Source organism: Dermacentor silvarum, chromosome 11 (assembly GCF_013339745.2).
Source record: "Dermacentor silvarum isolate Dsil-2018 chromosome 11, BIME_Dsil_1.4, whole genome shotgun sequence".
In the NCBI taxonomy this organism is placed as follows: Eukaryota; Metazoa; Arthropoda; class Arachnida; order Ixodida; family Ixodidae; genus Dermacentor; species Dermacentor silvarum.
This window is the reverse complement of record NC_051164.1, coordinates 115,625,183-115,646,952: the sequence shown is the minus strand read 5'-3', so window position 1 is coordinate 115,646,952 and position 21,770 is coordinate 115,625,183. Positions and strand designations below refer to the sequence as shown.

The 21,770-nt window shown below is 48.8% G+C and overlaps 1 protein-coding gene across 1 annotated transcript; it reads right to left on the bottom strand.

The window, feature by feature from the left end:
* Positions 1–1,076: 1,076 nt before the first annotated feature.
* Positions 1,077–21,689, bottom strand: LOC125941355 (disintegrin and metalloproteinase domain-containing protein 10-like). The gene is made up of 8 exons (XM_049658415.1): positions 21,647–21,689; positions 19,040–19,224; positions 17,777–17,957; positions 15,877–16,024; positions 14,996–15,094; positions 11,348–11,538; positions 4,493–4,698; positions 1,077–1,259 (listed from the first exon to the last, which is right to left on the bottom strand). The coding sequence occupies exons 1-8, from the start codon at positions 21,687–21,689 to the stop codon at positions 1,077–1,079; spliced, it is 1,236 nt and encodes a 411-aa protein (XP_049514372.1).
* Between the last annotated feature and the right edge of the window lie 81 nt (positions 21,690–21,770).

Here is a 21,770-nt window from a genome sequence, read left to right as displayed (position 1 = left end):
GCGGAAGACACGATCACTTCTCCGTGTATCGAAAGTGCTGCTTTCGGATCACAATGCACGGGTAGACCTCTATTTTTGCCAGACTGCGTATAATCTTCAATAGAAAGACACCTTCCAGCGCTCACTCTAGATTAACACGTACATTTCAGAGGCCACATGTGCAGGCTGCATAGGGGTAGCCTGTCAATACAGGTGGGTCATGAAACAGCTTTGCTGCAGCGCTGCAGATAGCGCCTTCCCTCGCCGTGTGCACATTTGTTGTTTGCGACTTGTTTCTGTCTATTCTCATCAGTGGTGACAAATAATGGGTAAAATAAACCCCCTGCAAACGCACATTGTGTCTCCATTTCACTTAAATGTGCTGAGTATTGCTACGCACACGACAAATTTGGTGAAGCCATGTCTGATGGGGTGTTCAACGTGGCGAATTCTGTCAGCAATGGCGACAGAATAGGGCTTTATGAAAGAACGCGAGATGTATGACTGTAGAATAAATAGATCATTATTCTGCAGATCACTCGCACACAAAGAGAGAGATAGAGAAAAATATGGCTGTTAGTAATGCCGACAGCAATGTGATATTTTCCGAAACTAGGACAATTCAGTAGTGCCGCACGACAGTTTCATCTGGTTATTTACATTTAGAAAATGGTGCGAACCGATATCGTGTACCACAACGCATAAACAGACCCTCTCGCTCTGCTCCATAATGCGAAGGTGGAATCCGTAGCGGACCTCAAGCATGGATTGTATGTTGTTGTTTTTTTCAACATAGTACGAATGCTCGTTTTATTTTGACGAATTACAGCTAAAGAGGGCGGGCTCTGACGGCGCGCCATTGAATATACGATGCTGATCAGTCGCACCGCACGTCCGCCCCTCAGTCCGGTTTGTCCATTCAGCTTGGCCTCCGATATTGAGCGACACGCGCAGCTTGATCTCAAAGGCCGTGCAGTGAGTACCTCAGCGGGCGATCGAACTTAACACAGCAGCACGGCCACCAGGCGTGGAAGCAGCGCACTGTGACGAGCTGGAAGTTGCTTGCTTGTCGCACGACAAACTGCACCTCGCTCACGTCATCGCGTGAGGAGCACGAGGTCCTTGATGAAGTCGAGCGGATGGCGCACGGTGTCGCTGAGCTTTCGCTGCGCGCACTTGCGCGGGTTGCTGCTGGGCACGTGCACCGCACAGGCTCGGATGACGGCCAGCGTCAGCACGGCACTGAGCACGAGCCCCGCCGCGGCGACGTACCAGTACTCCTGCACAGACGGCGCGCGGCCACGGGGTTTTCGCTACACGCCTTGACAGCGCCTCTTCAAGTACTGTGAGCGAGTTTAGCTATATAGGTCACGGGGTAGCCGGACACCGTAAAACTAATCTGCAAAATTAAAATCGGTAGGAATCCTTGACAAGTATATGATCACTGTATTCTTGGGAGTACTAACCTGTTATAATGGGCTCGAAAATGTGGGACTAGCGAAGAAATTTGAAAGCGAGGCAATGAGCACGCAGTGAAGAGATGAAAAAGGAAGTGATGTCCTTCACCTTAGGAGACACGACGACGGCACTGCGGATGAGGGAGCAAACTGTGGCTGATGTTCTAATAAATGCTGAAGAGTGCTATTGTCTACACGTATACGACACATGACTGGCGACCAATTGGAGCAACGTAATGCAACAAGGTTTAAATTTTAATCAGTTGTTTCACAGTTGGCGCGAAAACTCACGGGTCACATTGCTTAATGTCAATATTTATTAAATGAAGGGTGGATGGGGGACGCTGAAGCACGTGTATAGAGTTGTGCGCAAGGCCGCACGTAGCAACACTGGAAATGCAAGATTCTATTACAAGCAAGAATGACCCTTAAAAATGGTTATAAAAATTGTTTTGCGGTTCTATTGAAGGAGTGTGCTGAACTGGGCTGGTTGGTACATCGACATAATTAGGACGGGAACAAACAGCGCTTGGACGGGACGAAGTAAGGACAACAGACAAGGCGCTGAACTAATAAACACTGAACTAATGACGACGCAAGTGATGTGATGATTTCAATCCTATCCCTGCGCAGATACCGTGTATTTGTTGATCTTCAGCGCTGAGCCTGTGTTTTGTATATATTGCATTCCCCGCAATAGACCGATTGTTATTAGTTCAGCGCCTTGTCTGTCGTCCTCACTTGGTCCCGTCCAAGCGCTGTTTATTGCCGTCCTAATATATTATAGAGCTCTTGTTCCCGTCAGTAGACTTGCGGTTGAGACGCGACTGAATGTCAAGCATAATTTTTGTATGGGGAAAACGTGCTCGAGGTAACAAAACTCATTTCGCAAGGCCTGATAACTGAAAGATGCTGCAGTGCGCATCAAACGACGTGGCATTCTCGCTTGATTATCTTCTAGTCAACCCGTGAGAAACTACATATGCAGCGAACGAAGTCTTCATGTTCGGCTATTGAGTACGGAATTGCCGTAGCCCTATCGCTAACTCATTGTATCCATAGGGCCCATTTGCACTGCATACTCGCGGAATATTGAGGGAATAGCAAAACATTCGCACGAAGACGCGTTTCGCACTGCATAAATGCAGTTGAAAAGAAGTTGAAAACGCTGCCTTTTCAAGATGTACGTTGGCTTTCACGGATTGAAACTAGCACTGCAACTGCAATAACATTGCTTTAGCCGCCAGCAGTATTCGTGGATGATGATTTTGTTAACTGTGCTCCGTGTTGCTGAAGTTGACAGAGCTGAAAACGCTGCCTCACTTCCGCCTTATGTTGCAGTAAAAATTGTCACTCTGGTTGCCTTTACATACAGCAACATATTCAGGTAACTTCCGCAGAGGTTGCCTTGTTGGCCGAATATCGCCGAGTGAGTCCATTAAATTCAGACCACACGCTTGCCGACGCGGGCAAGTTCGCGTCTACGCGCCTTGCGCCTGCCGCGCGTCGCGATGGCGGTTTGCACCTACACTCTAAAGCCCCTAGATTACTGCAAAAATACCTGGGGACTTTACTACGCACGAGAGACACGTGCGCTGACTGGGCACTCACAGACTCGTACTTTGCTATTGACAGTGGCTATAGGTTAACACGAACCCGGGGCAAGCGGGTGCAGTCAGAAATCGGACTGACCGAACCCGACCTGACTGCGTTTACACGGACCACGTCTTATCTTACTCCGTGACACGGACTCGCCACTGGACAACGGCGACACGTATGGTCGAGCCTATAGACATCACCGCGTTCGAACGGGGCTTTCCGCAGCCGCCTGCAACAGTCCAATTCCATGGCTCTTCTCGTTTTAATAAGGTTGCACGGCACAGTCTCGCCTTCTCTTGATATCGTTCACGCTGCCGGCGCATAAAACGCTGACGTCTCAGTCGGCCCGCGCAAGGGCTGCCTGTAGGCCCCACCAGACCGCGTTTACATGCGCGCTATACGAACGTGTTGGGCATGAGGCGAGCGTTTACGAACTCGACAGGGTAGCCCGACTCGACCCGCTCCTGTCGGGTTCATGCAAACGTCCTGTGTGCTTCAATATATCTATAAGCATAACTGTTATATTTTTAGAGGTGTTAAATCAGAAAAAAAAACAAAGAAAGAGCACTTTCTTGCATGATATGAATCTGCCTCACTGACAGTTGATTGTAGCACGCCGTAGTTGCGTATGCAGGCGCGCCGACGCGAGACGCGTACGAGCTGTGCCGCACCGTTTGTAGTACATGCGCGTACGCGAGCTTGGGTGCGTCGGCAAGCGGACGTGTGGACTGTTTCACGTATTTGAGTGGAAGCGCTACGTACGTGAAGATCTTGGGGGATTGAAATGCGCATGCGCCGAACGTAGGAAGCCCCGTCGCGTCTCACGTGAAATCTGTGCCCTAGAGTTACTGTATATACAGTAACTCCACTGTGCCCTTGCGTCGCGCGCCCCACGTACTGTACTTGACGGGCTCTGCAAGCTACTAGGCAGATAACGCAGCACACAAACTAGCACGGACGCGTAGTCACAGCGCAGTTCGCGAGGTGCGAGGATCGCGCGTTGGCGCCGATTTCGGCTTGTCTTGAACGAATTTGACTGGAGTAGCGTTCACGTGTGCCGGCAGAGGACGCTAGTGGACACATGGAACCAACGATTGATATACCACAGACTTGCATACGCGAAACTACGTGCGGCCCACGCATGCGACGCGTATAGCACGGATGCGCAAAACTCTCACGTTTGCGTACGCAAAGCTTCTGCGTACGCGAAACTAAAACTGCCTAATAATACAGTTGGCAGCGGCACTGTCCTGGTTTGTCTTGTAAGAAATGAAAATGCGCCGTGATCTGCGCGTTCATCATTGAGAGAAATGTTCAACCAGCCGAGTTGCCATCTGTCTGAGAGGGCCCTAGGCATTGCATTTGCATTGTTACTCATAAAATTATTTTCGTCGCAGATTACACGTAACGCTCGCCAGGAAGTACAGACACGCGCAAGAGATTCCGCGTCCACTCACCAGGAGAGCGTTGGGCACGCCCTGCCTGCCAAAGACGAGCTGTCGCAGAGCGGCGAGCGGCCCCTCGGCGTCGATGAGGCGGCAGCGCTGGAAGACGTCGCAGTAGCCGCGCAGGTCGGCGCACGCGGCCCCGGGCTCCAAGTGCTTGTGGCAGAGGTCACGCATGCGCGTGAACCGACATGCCTCCATGCACTCGCTGCCTTCCACTGTGGGTTCATTCCAGAATAGAGCGACTGCGCGCGCTTCTCTGCACCGCTCGTATCGAGTCAGGCACACGCTTCAAAACTCTGACCGAGGGGACCAAATCCAAGCCGACATTCGCGTAAACCCCCGGAAAGCGCTAACAACTGGCCTGGCTTGTATTAAAATTAGGGCTACGCGAATATTCGGTATTTCCCTCACGAATCAAATAGACTTTGCTATTCGATCCGCATCGGTAAGAGGATCATAGAATTGTACCATTTTTAAATTCTCGGGTATTTGGAGGTTACGTGCACACATACAAGAGCTGAGGCATCTCTGCGAGAAATGATCCGGTACGATGCACGAGAGGAAAAAAGTATTTCCCTTGTGATCTGGTCAGCAGCTTAACGCAGAGTCGCGCAACAATGCATGCTTCTCTAGCTTAGCTGTGTGCTACCTCTAAAACGGACGCTGCGATTGCAAGGAAGTAATTTAGGCTGCTTGGTCCCTCATATACTGGGGGTCCGAGTAGCGCAAAAAGGACGGACATAAAGGGATGACAATACCGTATGTTGTTATAGCGAATGTACAGTACGTGCTTCTCCCTTTTCACGGAATACAGATGCTGCGATTGCAGGTGCACTGATATTTTTTTGCCTTGGGCGACACATGTTCTTTGATGATGCGACGCCAAGTCAAGCATCCACGCAGGTGGCTCTTTTATTTTTCCGTTTGGGTGCTCAACGTAGAGCGTGGATGCTTCGTAGTGTTCTTATATGAATGCCACACTCCCGGTCGACATACCGGGGTTTATTTTTTTAGATTATACAGAATTTTTTTTAATTGCCTGTGGCAGATAGCATACTTCTAGTCATTGAGGCGGATTACTCAGAAGCGGACATTAATTGCATTAGAAATCCAAATGAATAATAGGCTCATTACGAAAAAACGATTAGGAGCAGCTTCACACTAGTGGTGCCAAGACTGGGCAAACAGCGAAGCTGGCGACCCCACCTAGCTTTATCTCGGTTCGGATAAGTTTTTGTGAGCTTATGCTTCGAGACTCGGCCACATTTTGCGCAAGATCACTCCGGAATCATCGACAGCCCAAGGAGCAACGAACACTCGGCCATTAAAGTATCTGAAGGCTTCTGGACGCTCAAACGCTTTTGCTCGGTTTCGCTGGGCTCGTAACTCCGGAACTTCTGCGAATCACCGACGTTTCGCCACCGCTTCGGCGGCGCGATACTCGGGATCGGACCTAAGTCGTCTCACTCGCTCACGAGTAGCGGCGCGGCGGCTTACGCGCAGCGCTTCCTCTGCTTCGGGAGTGACGCTCTTCTTCGTCGCGGTGACGTCATAGTTCGGCAAAGCTGCGGCGAGGCTCGGCGCAGCTAGGGCGAAGCGTTGCTAGGCGACGCATGGTGACGTCATCGCCAGGCGGAGGTTTTGCGGCGTACACTCGACGAACCATCCTCGAAGTAGAGCTCCAAATCGGGCTAGTTGGTTGTCATGCATGGTATACTTTACCTGCGCTAACCCACACGGACAAAAACGAGGCAGACAAGACGTGCGCAGACTCGTAACTGAATGTTTAATGGGTGAAAATGACATATATACAGAGGAAAAATGAATACATCTGATTGGTCATCCAACCATGGATAAGTTGACGTCACACAGTAGCATCTAAAAACTCTATCTCGCAATCAGCTAGTGACACCGAAGGTTCGCTTACACACCCACGTGTAGTTTTTATCTTAAATGCCTCAAACAGCTCCATAGTACTACGGTCCCTATGACGGTACATCCTCGGACCATCCTCGAGCTTAAACAGCTTCGCTAGTTCACAGGGGTATGTGCCATTGCGCTTGAACCCTTTCTGCACTATCTCATGGATCGGCCCACAGTTTTTGTTCGCACTACGCGGCGCAACTAAGAGCTTAAGCAGCTCCGCTGTTACAATTCGTTAAAGAATTTTCAACTTGCATAAGGCACATATAGCAATTTACGAATTGTAGCCGGTGAGTTCGCTAGCCGTATCTACTTGGAACGAATTTTCCGGATGACAACTGCTTTGATATATTATTTCCCCTATTTCTTGCGACAAAATACATTGCGTCCCAGCTGGTTTTGTGCTTTAATGCGTGAAACGTCGTTTTCTTTAAAAAGTAAGGGGAACAACGGTGTATTTTCCCGCAAGTTTGATGGCACTTATCTCGCATCCTGAGTATTCGCTCCATGTGCCTAGCAAACCCACCGGCTATACAACTCGAGGTCATCTATACCTTCGTCCGTGCAAAGGCCTCGAAAACCGCAGCATGTAATCTTGTTATTTCATGGCATAAGGACGGCAACGTGCATGAGGCGGGATCCGTCTCAGAGACGCTGGTTAAGGAATTATGCTCCACAAAATTACAACTTCACCGGAAGAGCATAGAAAGGTTCCATGCAATTGGAACATTTCGTTCGGACAGAAACCCTCCGTTGCCTGTTGGTTCGTGTGAAGCTGTGTAAACTTAAATACAAATATGGCAAATCGGTGTCCGTTTGTTCTTTTTACCACCCTCCCGCTAGTTCAGCTGGTGTTTTATCAGATTTTGTGGCCACCACTGAAAGAATAGCATCTGACTTTATCATAGCAGGTGGTGATTTTGTTATGCCTCAATTTACTTGGAATCAGATGCCTTTATCTTACAGGGGAACTTGCGAATTAGATATCATCACGATCAATTTTATGAATTATTTCCGACCCAGACAGTGGTGATAACGCTAAATCTGAGAAATAGCGTGCGTACGCTTTACGCTATCGGTCGGATAGCGTTCTGCGCATGCGCAGTGATGACCCGCTATTTTATAGCGTACGCAATGGCACAGCGTACGCTAAACTAAAGCTGTCTTATAACAGGAGACCATATTCTCGATATTTTTCTGACAAACACACAAACTGTTCTCTCGAAATGGTCATACCAGGTATAGGTGATCACCGTGCCGTCCTATGCAAAATGAATATGACACATAAGAGAACTTACAGAACAATTAATCAGCGCGTTTATAACGACCCTAAAGCTACTTTACCTCAAATTATTTCGCGTTAAATCGTTAGTTTTGTGTTTTTGAGACTCTTGGAGAATCGTACTCGGTGGCGGATCTCTGGTCTATTTAAAAAAAAATGCTTTAAACTAAGGGACCACTTTGTTACTACTTGAATGCTAACCACTAGAAGAAATAAAGAAAAACCGTGGTTCACAAAAGACGTAGTGAGACGTACTCGGAAAAGACAAAGAACTTTCCGTTCTTATAAATCGTCGTAAACAGAAATAAATCGTAGAAAACTTGAGCCGATAACAAATGATGTAAATGCTCCTACAGAGCGCGCAAAATCAGCCTACCACAGATTCTTGGAGTCCAAAATAAAAGCAAGCCTATATATAAAGAATTCTCGACATACATAAAAAGAAACAAAAAGATAATATTTCTATTCCACCTCTTAATGATGCCAAAAAGAAAGCCAGGGATTTCAATGCTTATTTTTCTTCGGTATTTTCTCCGCGACTTAGTCTTGATAAAGTTGAAGAGCTAGAAAGTCCCGTAACAGCCACGGATGATATTGCTATCACACAGCACGCGGTATAGAAGTGCTCCTATATGCGGCTCATAGAGCCTTCAAAGGCGGCTGGACCTGATGGTTGACAGAGTTCCTTCCTGAAATCTTGTTCTCATCCGGTGTCACTCTATTTAAACCTAATTTTCGAAAAACCATTGAATGAAGGCATTGTAGATGAGTACTGGGGGGGGGGGGGGGGGGAATCTGTAAGAGTCCGCCTAATGGACTGTTCGCTTCGGCTGTCGTGCATGGGCTCCAGCCGCACGCGCGAGATGGAGCCAATCGCGGCAGCCAAATTGAATAGTCCCCCCCCCCCCCCCCCCTTGGAAGATGTCATCCGTTGTCCCAATTCTTAAATCGGGTGTTCGAAGGCTTGTTACTAACTAACGCCCAATTTGCTTAACTAGTGGATGCTGTAAGGCTTTAGGTCATATTTTGTATTCATCCATAATTCAGCACATAGTGACCCATACGTTATTCAACCCTTTTCAGCATGGCTTTCGGAAGGGACTATATTGTGTAACGCAGTTGGAGAGAGTTCACGCATGATTTGGCTATTGTTCTGCAAGAACCATGTTCAGTTGACTGCGTATTTCTAGACTTCATCAAGTCATTCGGTGTCGTGACTAACGAATTATTAGTGTAGAATTTATCAGTCTATAACATCTCGTTTCAGATATGTACGTGGATCGCCGAATACTTGCGCACAAGACGCCAGTATACGTTGTTGTAAACGGAGCTCAATAAATTATCTCAGACGTATAACACCTGCAGGAATACCGCATGGATTGCTTTTAGGTCTTTCCTTTTCTTGCTTTACATTAATGATATCAACGTAAACATAGCTTCGCAAATGAGGATCTGCCGGCGATTGTATGCTTTATAATCAAATAAGTACTGATAATGACTATTTCGCAATTCAAAATTATCTAAACATGATACAAACATGCTGGGGAAAAAACACCGCCCAAGCACTCCGTACATATGGTTAACTAGCGAAGCTGAAATGTGCGGGCCCGGTGTTTAGCAGTGGGTTAATCCCGACGCTGTATTGAAGCGTTTCTCAATTATTGGTTACATGTTTGTGTTTCTAGTGGAACGCAAGCGCCAATGGCGGGCGGATGCTGCTAACCGCAACGCCGAGCTAACTCGAGATATCGAACGCATGCGACAACGGCGAGCCGAGGAGACGGCGTTGCGGGCAGAGCAGCGTCAACGTGGCAATGGCGGGAAAGCGTTCGCTAACGACGTCACTAACGGCGCTGCCAATCGCGCGCGCGCTTGGGTGCGACGTAGAGAACGACGTAACTGACGGCGCAGCCAATGGAGACGTTTATCGAAACATGGGACGAACGGTTTTTCGTTTCGCCTAGCCATATACAGCTTTCGCTGTAAAATGGAGAATGACAATAAATTTGAACAAAACAGTATGTATTAGGTTTTCAAGAAAAAAAATCAACGGCTCTCCTATATCTAAAACCCAAATGGCGTTCCCATAGACGACGTTTCGGAAAACCAAGTATCTGCGAAACCAACCTTCTCTTTAACCTGGCTTTGACACGTCGACTATACTGTTGGTAAGGCGTGTAAATCCCTAGGTTTTCTACCTCGAAACACGCGCTCATTTTCTCAGAGTTCAAGAGAACTTCTATATAGTTTGCACGTAAGATCAATCCTGGATTACGCTTGTACCGTGCTGGACACTCCAACCGCCGCAGACAAAGATAAGCTTGAGAAAGTGCAGTCCATGGCACGATGTTAGGTTTTAGGCGTGTCTCCTTAAGACACGAGTTTCAGTGCCACTGACTCGAGGGCAGTGTTGGATAGGCGGACACTAGAGAACCGTAGAGCAGCATTTCGTTTAAAGCTATTGTACTATATATATTACTCAGCCATCGGTATGTCGGGTGGATCTTATCTATTTGTGTCCCACTAAATTTCCTCACGCGTGCAACATTGTAATAAAATACTGGAATATAAATGTAGGACTGCCGCCTTCAGTAGCACTTTCTTTCCGGAAACAATTTGTTAGTGGGATCGACTGCCTTCGACCATTGTAGCCATTGAATGCCCTGATACATTTTTCTTTCTGAATATACAGGCAACGTATCGACACAAAATATGCTGTGATGGCTAGTGTTCTGCATGCATTTATGTTGATGTAGAGCTGTAACGGCTGTCCTCCGTCCCATTGAAATATGCGATAATGTTTTCATCGTTATTATTCGGGGTTTGTATGCATGCGAGAGGGAACTTACGATTCATGTACTCGGACGAGTTTTCATCGGTTTTCTTTTTTTTTCTTTTTTAGAGCGCATCTCTTAGGCGCCCGTTCTTGCGGCGAGCGTCGACGCGAGGAGGAAAGTGGAGAGGGCGCAGCGGAACCATGGGGCGGGGGAGGGTATGACGAAAGCGTGAGAAGAAAAGCGTAGTGCGGCGACGACGCCTACGAGATGGCGCCAGAGTAGCGAGTGTCTGTCTGCGGCGGCTGCTGCGAATCGCGCCCACGCGTGACCCACGCGCTGCCTTGTTGTTTTCTTGTTGAATTCGTCACTGGACAGGAAGCGTCACGTGGCTGTTCGATGATGTATATATATATATATATATATATATATATATATATATATATAAGACGGGGCTTGTTCAATAAATATAAGTGGTTAGAGCACTGCCGTTTGTTTATCTGTGCCCCTTACTGTATCCTTGTCTTCAAAAGCGCAACCCATACCAGTAGGCCATTCCAACTCGCCACAGAAGCAGCAGCACTCCTACCATGACATGTTATATTGCTTGTGCTACTTACAACTGCATATGCTGTATATCTTGCATTCCCCCCACTGTAATGCCATGCAGGCGCTGTGGGTAACAAAATAAAGTCTGCCACTTCCAGTAATCCATGCTCAAGGACCATTACGCTATCTGCCACAGGCGATATTTAAAAATTCTGTACGGTCCAAAAAATTAAAAAAAAGCACTCCGTATGTTGGAAAAGTATTCGAGGAAACCAAATCCCGCCGGCTCGAATAAACTATAACGCATTCGTTGTTCGCGGTGCGGCGTTCACTCGCCTGGTTCCCTGCATGCGATCAGGCACTGGTCTGCAGACGTCACGAAGCGGCCCGTGAGGAAGCACGGCTCCAGGTGGTAGCGCCGGCAGACCGAGAGCCGGCACTCGCCAGAACGGCACAGCTGCGTGCCACGGTTGCACGGCGTCCCGTCGGGCTTCGGCGCGGCCAAGGGACACTCGGCCCGGCGGCCGCTGTAGTGTAACTTTGGTCAAGGTTGCACAGCACGAAATTATTGCCTAGCAAAGTACACTGCTCGTCTAAGAGGTCCGCAACTAAGTGCACAGAGCAAAGGCGACACCACCGTGAACAGGCTACTTGGCTCGTTTTTCTTTTTTTCGCACTGTTGCGACGTTTTAGTGCGTTAGCATTAGAAGTGTCAAAATGGAATAAATTCTAAATACGAGAGAAGTGCGTCCGCATTACGTAGCACCTCTTTGAAGTCCCGGATGTGAATTAAACCGCGTTCACCACATTGGAAAGTGTTGCTCAGGAGCTCACTCGACACACGTTCTGCTTCTTCGAGGAACGAAATGCCACTGACGGTGGTCCGGAGCTGGCCACCGTCAGGTGCACTGTATATATATATAGTGGGGGTGTCCCCACTATCATGCATCAAGGTTTAAAAATATGCAAATGCCATGTAGCTGGACAGAGGCAAGGTAATGTTGTGTGCCGTCGCTTGGAGATACCCAGATTACTTGTGCATTCCGCATAATTACGTAATTTTCACTAATCAACTTCTCAAATATTATAAATAAATGAAAGTGCCAATGAGAAAATTGTAGAGTAACATGAAAAATTAGGGGCAGCTGCACACTAGTGGTGCGAAGACTGGACAAACAGCGAAGCTGGCGACCCCACCTAGCATTAGCTCGGTTCCAGCAAGTTTTTGCGAGGTTATGCTTCGAGACTCGGCCACGTGTTGCGCAAAATCACCCCGGAATCATCGATAGGCCAAGGAGCAACGAACACTCGGTCATTAAAGTATCGGGACGCTTCTGGACGCTCAAACGCTTTTGCTCAGTTTCGCGGGCTCTTAACTCCGGATCCTCTGCGAATCGCCGACGTTTCGCCACCGCGACGGCGGCGTGCTGACGTCATGGCTCGGCAAAGCTAAGGCGAAGCGATGCGGCGCGCGCGATGACGTCACGGTTAACGCAGCTGTGGCGAGGCTCTGCGCGGTCGGCGCAGCTGGGGTATGGAGCCACCATAGCTGGGGGCGAAGCGTTCCTAGGCGACGCATGGTGACGCATCGCCAGGCGGAGGTTTTGCGCCGTACACTCGACGGACCATCCTCGAGCTTAAACACCTTCGCTTGTTGACAGGGGTATGTGCCATTGCACTTGGAGTCTGTCTGCACTACCGCTATTGGCCTAATGGCATCACGTGGACCATCGAGCCCCCGGGCGCTGGCTGCGTTTGTTTACGATCACGCTCCATCGCCATTTTCGCCCGAGAAGCGTCTACCGACTGGCGAGGAGCACGACGATAGCGACGAACACTGTCGGCGATCGTCGAATCTGATCAGCGGTGAAAGATAAACAAGTGCACGTGTTTCAAGCGGTGTAGGCGGCGCAACGGTCGAAAAAGGAGCGCGAAAGAGAGGAGAAACGAGGAGGAGGGAAGGCGGAGGAGGAGAGTGTCGCTACTTTTTATATATAGGGACTTTATCCCGCGTGCCTTCCAGAAAGTACTACACAATTATTGGTCTCGCGTATACGATCTGAGTACACACAGTTCGGCGAGAACATACACAACAGATTGAATCAACGATAACATTCGAGCAAGTTCCAAGTCATGCAGGCGCGTCTTGCACTGAGTGATAAGTTGTAAGCGGGTGAAATGCAGTCCCCGAGAAAAGGATAAATAAGTACACGCGTAAATACTTCCCAATGTGGTGAACACAATTTAAGTCATAGATGATGAACTTTTTCTTTCTTTATTGATACTATCAGCCCTTTTTTGGGGCCATTACAGGAGTGGAGAAAAAATAAATAAAACAAGCAAAGTCAACACATCTGATTTAGGCAGGGCGTACAATACATCTGAATAAAAGGTACAAAGAATAAATTGCAGTTCATTTACATTGTAATAAAGAAAGCAGAAAAAACCAATCAATATCCCTTGAGACATGTAAAAATAAAAACAACATACACAGATAATAACAAAATCATAAAATCAGCTGATTCACAAAGTCAGATGATTAACGCACCGCGCTCTCGGAATAAATAACGGCATGCAAATTACTCAGAAAATTATTAAAAGAGGCAGACTGAACTACGAAATCGGGAAGCATGTTCCATTCTTTTATCGTTCTGGGAAAGAAGCTACATTTAAATGTGTCATTGCGGGTTACTGGAGGGGGAATATACATGCTGTGGCGATGTCTAGAAGATTCATTTGCAGAAATTTTAAAATAGTTTGTCCTATTATTTTTATTTCATTATGGATAATAAGCAACAAGAACTTAATCCTATCATACTTAGTCCTTAATTCAAAATTGGGAAGATTTGCAAGCTGACATAGTTTTGAAGGGGAGTGATCTCGACCATATTTGTTGAATATGAATCGGGAAGCTAACCTCTGAATCCTTTCCAGTTTTTTACGGTTTTTCTCGTTGTAAGGATTCCAGACAATTTTCGCGTACTCAATGATTGGTCTGACCAGTGTTCTATAGGCCAAGTTTTTAACGTCAGAGGTTGCTCTGTGTAAATTTCGCCTTAGGCTCCAAAGCGCATTATTCGCCTTCTTACTTACTTCCTCTACAGGTCTATTCCTGCTTAAGTCACTTTACTGGATCTTAACCTAACCTAACGCATTTCTCTCGCATTTGTACCCTAAAATCATCACTGAATTTTTGTTTGCGTGTTGCATTTCTCCATATAGATTGTCAGGCACTCGAGAAGTGACTGTGCCGCATAACCGCCGAGGGATCGGGCACGCTTGAACTTTCTGGTGCATTAAAGAGAGAGAGAGAGAGAGAAGCAGGTAGTACTAGAGCACTGCACGGGCCGATTTTGTCAGCCCGGGCCCGGCCCGGGCCCGTTTTTACGTTGGGCTGCCCGCCCGAGCCTGACCAAACGTTTTATGGCAAAACCCGGGCCCGGCCCGGGCACGGAAAATAATCTACGTTACCCGCCCGGCCCGCCACCCCTTTACCTTAGGGCCGAGCCCGGCCCGAGCCCGGCTCGAAACCAGCCCGAACCCGGCCCGAGACCGAAAAAGACATGTTTTTCAGAGTCGAGATGCGCGAGGATAACTCGTTGCACGTTACATCACACCACCAGAAAGTCCGAGCCCGGCCCGGGCTCGCGTCAAAAAACCCGAGCCCGGCCCGGGCCCGGGTCAAAAAGCACATGCCGTGACCGAGCCCGGCCCGAGGCCGTGAAAAAACTGCCCTACCCGGCCCGGCCTGGCCCACGGGCCGGGCCGGGCCCGGGCTTTCGGGTAAGCCCGAGCCCGTGCAGTGCTCTAGCAGGTACCATAACAGTTAGTTGGTGGTCCCTCTAAACCCTTTGAGATTTTGTATTTTACAATTACAACATTTACCGTTGCTCACGTGAAAAACCTGGCTCACTTGTGATTCGTAAAAAGAGCTGAGGGCTATAGCCTGAGTAACAGTCGCCAGAGCAAACAAGTTAAGGATACTCGCAGTAGGCCTCGTATCGGCAGTCATCTTCTGGCCTGCAGACGACCCACGTTTTGCGTAAAGTGCAGTTCTCCGTACAGCAGGCCCCGTTGCTCGGGCTGCGAGGAACAAATGGCCACTGAACGAAATAATCCAAGTCAACTGATTTCTTCGTGAAATCTGCCTCGGTTATCGTGTTATTCAACGCTAGCATTTATTAAACGAGCGAAGTATATAAAGAAATAGTTTGCATGTTTTAATAGTTCAACAGGTGCGACAGATATTTGTATTCCTTGAATAGTTTCTCGAGTTGCAAACCTGAGGTTTCGAAGCGCGCAGCTTGGAAATTTCTGTTACCTGGAAATTCAGCTTAGAATCCAAATTATTCTTTGCATGCAACATATACCACGAAAATCACATCAGCGGTCGCGTAATGAGTGTATTCCCGAGTCAACCGGGCACACTAATAAATAAATTAGAGTTGGATTCCATGTAAGCTCGCGTCTTTGTTCTGCCGTGGCACTGAGGTACGTTGGCTATTTCTTGGAACAAACAAACAAGCCCAGGGCAGTCGAAGCCAGATCCCGATCTTGAGTCTGCAAAGCTACAACGCGGCTTGCAAAACGCTTGGGGAGAAGAGCGCCCAAAAGGCGCATGCTCGAATGTCTGTATGTTCAAAGTTGCTCCTAGAAAAAGCTGTGCCGTGCATAAATATAAAATAATGAGGAAGTTGACTTGGTCTGGTTATAGAGACGTGCGCTCACAAAGCAAAGGTCTCGGAATGACGGTCACGGATTTACAAAGTTATGGCAGGCAAACCCTGCCACTGACGACTACTGACAACGCCTGTCGTCACTGCAGCACGGATTGCGTGGCGCAAGCAAACATCTACGAGGCGCACCTGCATCGGGCGTCGGGTGCAAGAGTGCACGGCTTGGCGTGTCTGCGGGGCCTGCAGCAGCGATCCCTGCACTCCGAAGGCGTGTAGCCGCAGTCGCACTGCTCGTCCCCTTCACGAATCGTGTTGCCGCAGAAGGGACCGCGCGGCGCTGCAGCAGAGGGATTCAACTGGCTCACAGTGTTTTGTTTGCACCGGAAGAATTCGATTTTTTCGCGAGGCTATTCGTAATCGTAATAAAGGAGAGATAAGTGGTTGTTGAAAAAAAAAATGAACAGAAGAAAAAAACCCTACCGGCGGGATTTCAGCCCACAAACGCATCACGACACTTGCTAACAACGCAATGCGTCCTTCCTAACACCTTCCTTGTTATTTAAGCTCGTGTGCTGGCTAAACAAGTGCCGGTGACCAAGCAGGCGCGCAGAGAAGTACGTGTATACCAAAGATGTTTATTATACACTGTTGGTATCCATGCTCCTCTCTAGTATATGTGGTGCGATGTATAAGCTCCAATACCCGGCACTTCCAAATGTGTCGTTCAAAAGGGGAAGCTTGGCTGGTGCCCATGCGCACCATTGTATCGCGTGTGAAGCATAGTTTGGCTCTCAGCGGTGGTAGGTTGTCTGTTCTTCCACTTTCAGTACATTTCGTTTTACCACGAGCATGGCGAATAACGTAGGGTCAATACTTCTTCGCAAATGAAACCGTTTGATTCCCTTTACTTCCACTTTAGTCTCTGTTAGCTTCTGTGTTACAGACATCAGCGTGTCATTTGCTTCTGTGTTGCAGAAGTGTATTCCTGGGCACCTCCTTACATAAATTGTCTTTCCTGTGAACTTGAACCATGGACGTATGTAATGTGCCCGTGTGTTACTGTAGCTCGAACGTGATACCAACGTATGGACACTTTCCCGCCTCGCGTTACAATTGTGCTCCACACACATTAAGAAGCCTCAAATGAGTAGGAAAGCAGCGTATTTTTCTATGCGCATCTAACTCATGTTTATTTATATTCGTCAGCTTGCTCGTACATTGCAGCATTTCAAGTATCATTTTACTAAGACAAAATTCGCATTCTAAATAGAAGAAAGGGAAGTGAATGGATAGTGAGAATACGTAGCACTTTCAGCAAACAATACATTCGAAGCACAGACATCTTTATTCCTCGAAAGAGGCATACTCATTCTTACGCAAGCGACCTGGTACAAACGTGCTTAATGTTATGAATGTGCACTTTCTTCCAAGTAAAGATTTTCCCGAAATGTAGCTTTTGTATGGTTTGCTTAATTTGCACCCTCGTTGTATACTTTGCTGTTATAATTCAAATATTAATCGGAAAGATGTCGAGGACGCATGAATATACGGCTTCCTCCAGATATCCTATGTCCGATACATTCACAATTGCGAAGGGACGGAATTGCTTTAAGGGTCGCGGCTGAAAATAAAAGGACAAGAGGAACGGGCGCCCGTATATGTCATCTCACTTCGTCCTCGTCTGCTCAGCGCCGTACGTTTGTCCTGAATTCATGAACCGACTAGCTCAGCAACGAGTTTTGCTAAACTGAAGACAAAAGTTGGAACTTTTCCTGTAGCTGAGGCACTTAAACAAAAGCGAATGCAACAAAATTTTATTGAATTTATATTATGGAAGCTTTCACTGATGCTCATGGCATCACATCTTTTGAAGGACGTTTGCTGTGGTAGTTTTCGTGAGTTGTCTTTTCTGCCGCACTTGCACGGTTCCGACCATTTGCCAGTCTGTGCGGGCCAGGGGTACTTCAGGCACGGGACGGACGCAACAGATCTGATGTGAAACTTAGTCACTACTGACGCAGTAAAACAAGTCATTCGGGTCATCGTTGATCACTAGCGTTCTATGCAACGTCACACTGTGTCAGCTCACCCTGGAGGCAGTTGTCGCGCGTGCCTTCTCCTGAGAAGAGGCGCCTGAGAATGATCGTGATGTTGGCAATGCTGCAGGGCGAGAATTTGCGGTTGTTGGGATCAACGCCGGGCTGCGCGTCTGCGTACATGATGTAGTTGCCCTGGGAGCCGCCAGGTGCGCACTCGGGCTCCGGGTCGTGCTGCAAGCAGTATAGTCACACGATTCGGGTCGGAATCGAAATGCGATGGCACCGAATTAACTAATCATTTCCGTATCGCGTCCTCATCAAGGGCCTAGGGTCGGCCACCGCTAAAACACAACAATGTTTGGCTGAACGGTTCGAGCCATAGAGCATGCATGCAAGCGAGCTGGTGTGGCGCCATCGCTGCGCTGCCTTACTGCGCTGGAGTTGAACGTGCGTGGAGCTTAAAGTGAGTTAAACGTGCAGGTTAATAAACAATTCGTACTTCCTTAACTATAGTGCATGCATGTAATAGACGTGCGAAGAGTATTAATGGCGGTGACCGACCATCTGTTCCGAAAAGCAAGTGTCTGTTGAGGAAGAAATGCTGCCTGCAGGAATCTCGAACTCACAAAAGGAAGATCGGTGTACCGGTCCAAGAGCTAGTGACCACGCTTAGAGCGCCCATTTTTTGGGCGATGTGTCATCAGCTGGCTTGTCGCAGACTAGGAGAACGTGCGAGGCAGCTGCTGAGCGCGAATGAATGCTGCGCAATGAGCCATCGAAGTTAGCGTGGACATACAGATGCATGCAAGCCATTAGCGAGGAGCATGGGTGGACGCCGGTCCCTTTTGTAACCCTGCTGTGGTTTCAGTTGGATGCGTGGGACGAGCGGGTGCCTATATTCAAAATATATGCTCCAAACCTCAATATCTCGGCATTTCCGAGGAGCGAAGCGGTACGTTTACGCTTTCATGCTTAAACGGGCTGAATTGGAGGTTAAAACGGAAATTATTCGTGAACTCAATTCGTAATTTATGAATAACGACTCTAGTTCATGTCTATGAAATGCTGCACTTTTCAACTAGAGGGGTGGGCAACTGAGCGTCAGTTAACGTGACCTAAATCGTTACTGTCGTGCACCAACAATCGTAAGATAACACGAGAAGAGCAGGCATACCTCGCTCACAAGGAATTGCGTGCTATGCATAATTGAGCAGTGATCGACCGCAAACAGGCCGCATATATGGCCTTCTTTATCGATAAACATTCAATCGTTAGACCTGACGCTTCGGTGGCAGCGTTTTTCAGGAACTTACGCTAGAGCCAAAGTTGTGCCCCAGCTCGTGGGCGAAGGTGATGTGGCTGGTGCGCTGAGGCACCCGTCCGTTATGGTTTTGGAAAGTCACCACCGCCGTGTTCAGGCTCAGCGGTCCATCGTAGGCGTCCAGCTTCTTTTTAACCACCGCGTGACGATATGTCTCGCAGATGCCGCCGGAGTCACCTGCGCCGCACAAGTAAACGGAAAACCTTGCCGGACTCTCGACGCGCGCCGTTTTAAACGCGAAGCATTTCTTGGCGAACATTTTGAAGCATTTCTTGGTGAACTATTGTCACTTTGAGAGTATCTATCTATCTAGCCGCCTACGTCTTGATGCTCTCGTGGTCGTCACGTTAAGTTGGTACGTACCAAAATTGGCATTGTATGACAAGAGTGTACAACGAACATAAATGATAGGTCATGACATGCATGCCATGTAGGTCATGAAACATCCACCTACGTCTTGGTGCTCTCATGGTCGTTTCGTTAACTTGGTAGGCTCCCCGGACACTGCTTCGCATAACAAAGATTCCCACAGGCGTCGGATCTGCCGTTTTTTTTTTCTTGCACCGGCTGCGGCACTAGGACCTACGCGTACGTCAGAAACTTTCTGACAGACCGCACGACAACCGTCGGGATCTGTAACATCCGCAACGAATGCTTCCAACTTCCAAACAGAGGCACCCCGCAAGGGTCGGTCATCTCACCACTACTCTTCAACGTGGCTATGATCAAGTTACCCAAACTTCTCGAGACCATACCAGATCTGCATCACGCGATGTACGCTGATGACATCACGCTCTGGACCAGAGCTGAGAACATTGGAAGGCAAGAAAGCGCCCTACAAGAAGCCGTAAACACCATCGAAAGCTATCTCCAAAACTGTGGCCTCCACTGCGCCCCCGAGAAATCTGAGCATCTCGTCCTGAAAGCAAGAACGAGAGGCAGGCCACCCAGCTACGAAGAGCCCGACCCCTGCGTCACCCTCAATGGGACGCCAATCCCGAAAGTCGATATGTTACGAATACTGGGACTCCTTATTCACAAGGACGGATCCGGAGCGGCCAGCATACCAAGACTACAACGCACCCTTTCGCAACTCACGCACTTCGTCAAGAGGATCTCAAGCCAAAGAAGCGGCCTCAAGGAGCAAGACACGCTCAGAATAACACAAGCACTGCTCACCAGCCGCATCACATACGGCATGCCGTACCTGGTTTTTAAAGAACGCAGAGATCGAAAAGATTAACATAATGATAAGGAAGGCGATCAAAGTCGCCCTGGGACTCATGGCGTCTACTACACGTCTCCTTAAGATGGGCGTCCACAACACGTGGCAAGAGCTCACTGAAGCGCACAAGAACAGCCAACTGGAACGACTCAAGCTTACACCCACCGGGAGATGAGTACTCCGACACCTAAACTACAGTGAGACGTACGTCGCAGACACGGACAAGAAAGAACGAATCCCATCGGACGTTCGAGAGTCCCTCTGCGTTGCACCCATTCCGCGCAACATGCATCCCACATACCACAAGAGTAGAAGGCAAGCTAGAGCCAACGCGATCAAACGAAGATTCAAGCAAGACCCAGACGCCCGCTACACCGACGCGGCCAAGTATCCGCATCGAAACGCGTACGCTCTCAGCGTCGTAGACTCCCCAGGCCGCGAGTTAGCATCGGCAACCGTCAAGGCACGCAACCCGGAAACGGCGGAAGAAGCGGCAATCGCTCTCGCCACCACCACATGCACAGACGCAGCAGTCATTTTCACCGACTCTCAGGCCGCCTGTATAAATTTCTCGAGGGGCCGCATCTCGGGTGATGCACTCAGGTTACTACGACGACGTAGCACTCCGCTCCCGTACACCTGCGTAACGCGGGTACCCGGACACGAGGGACTAGAGGGGAACGAAGCGGCCCACGCCGCTGCCCGCGAGCACGTCAGCCGGGCTCCCCTCGCCCCACACGCCCTCCGACCCGCGGCAGAAGAGGTGGAAGCCGTACCCAACAACTATTCGGCGATATTGCAACACTACAGGCTCGAGCGCCGCGTGTAACCTCCACCGCACCCAAACCTCGGCAAAGAAGAAAGCGTGGTCCTCAGACGACTACAAAGTAATACTTACACTCAAGGAACAATAATGCACCGCCTCTACTCGACGCTCCACAGCTACCTCTGCCCACTCTGCAACGTTCCCGACACCCTGGCACACTTGCTCTTGGAATGCCCGTGGCATGAAGATAGCGAAATGCAGCCGGAAATGGACGCTAACCGAGCACCACAAGCAAACGAAGACCACCTATTCGAAACGTGGGAGGCCAAGCTCGCCCTCGGGGACCTGGAAGACCAACGACAACTCGTCGCCAGGGCCAAGAGGGCAGCCGAAGCCAGAGGGTTCCTGGACTAAGGATCCTTCCCACCTCAGGGTGATACCGGGCCTCGCTCGGGACACTGTTTCAAGAATAAACGTTTCTCTCTCTCTCTCTCTCTCTCTTGCGTGACATGTAGGCATATGGTAATTCTGGCAGTGTTTCAGCAGTACAATAACTAAGTCAACAAACATCGAAACATTGGCGGGCCCTTCAGCCAGTGTGGCGGTACCCTTCTCAATGGTGTCGCACGAGTAATCTTTGGGGATAATCATGGAGGCTTGTCCATACACGATGAATGTTTGCAAATAAAGGTGTCACAGTGACGCTTCGTGCCGCGGTGAGTGCTGGTAACA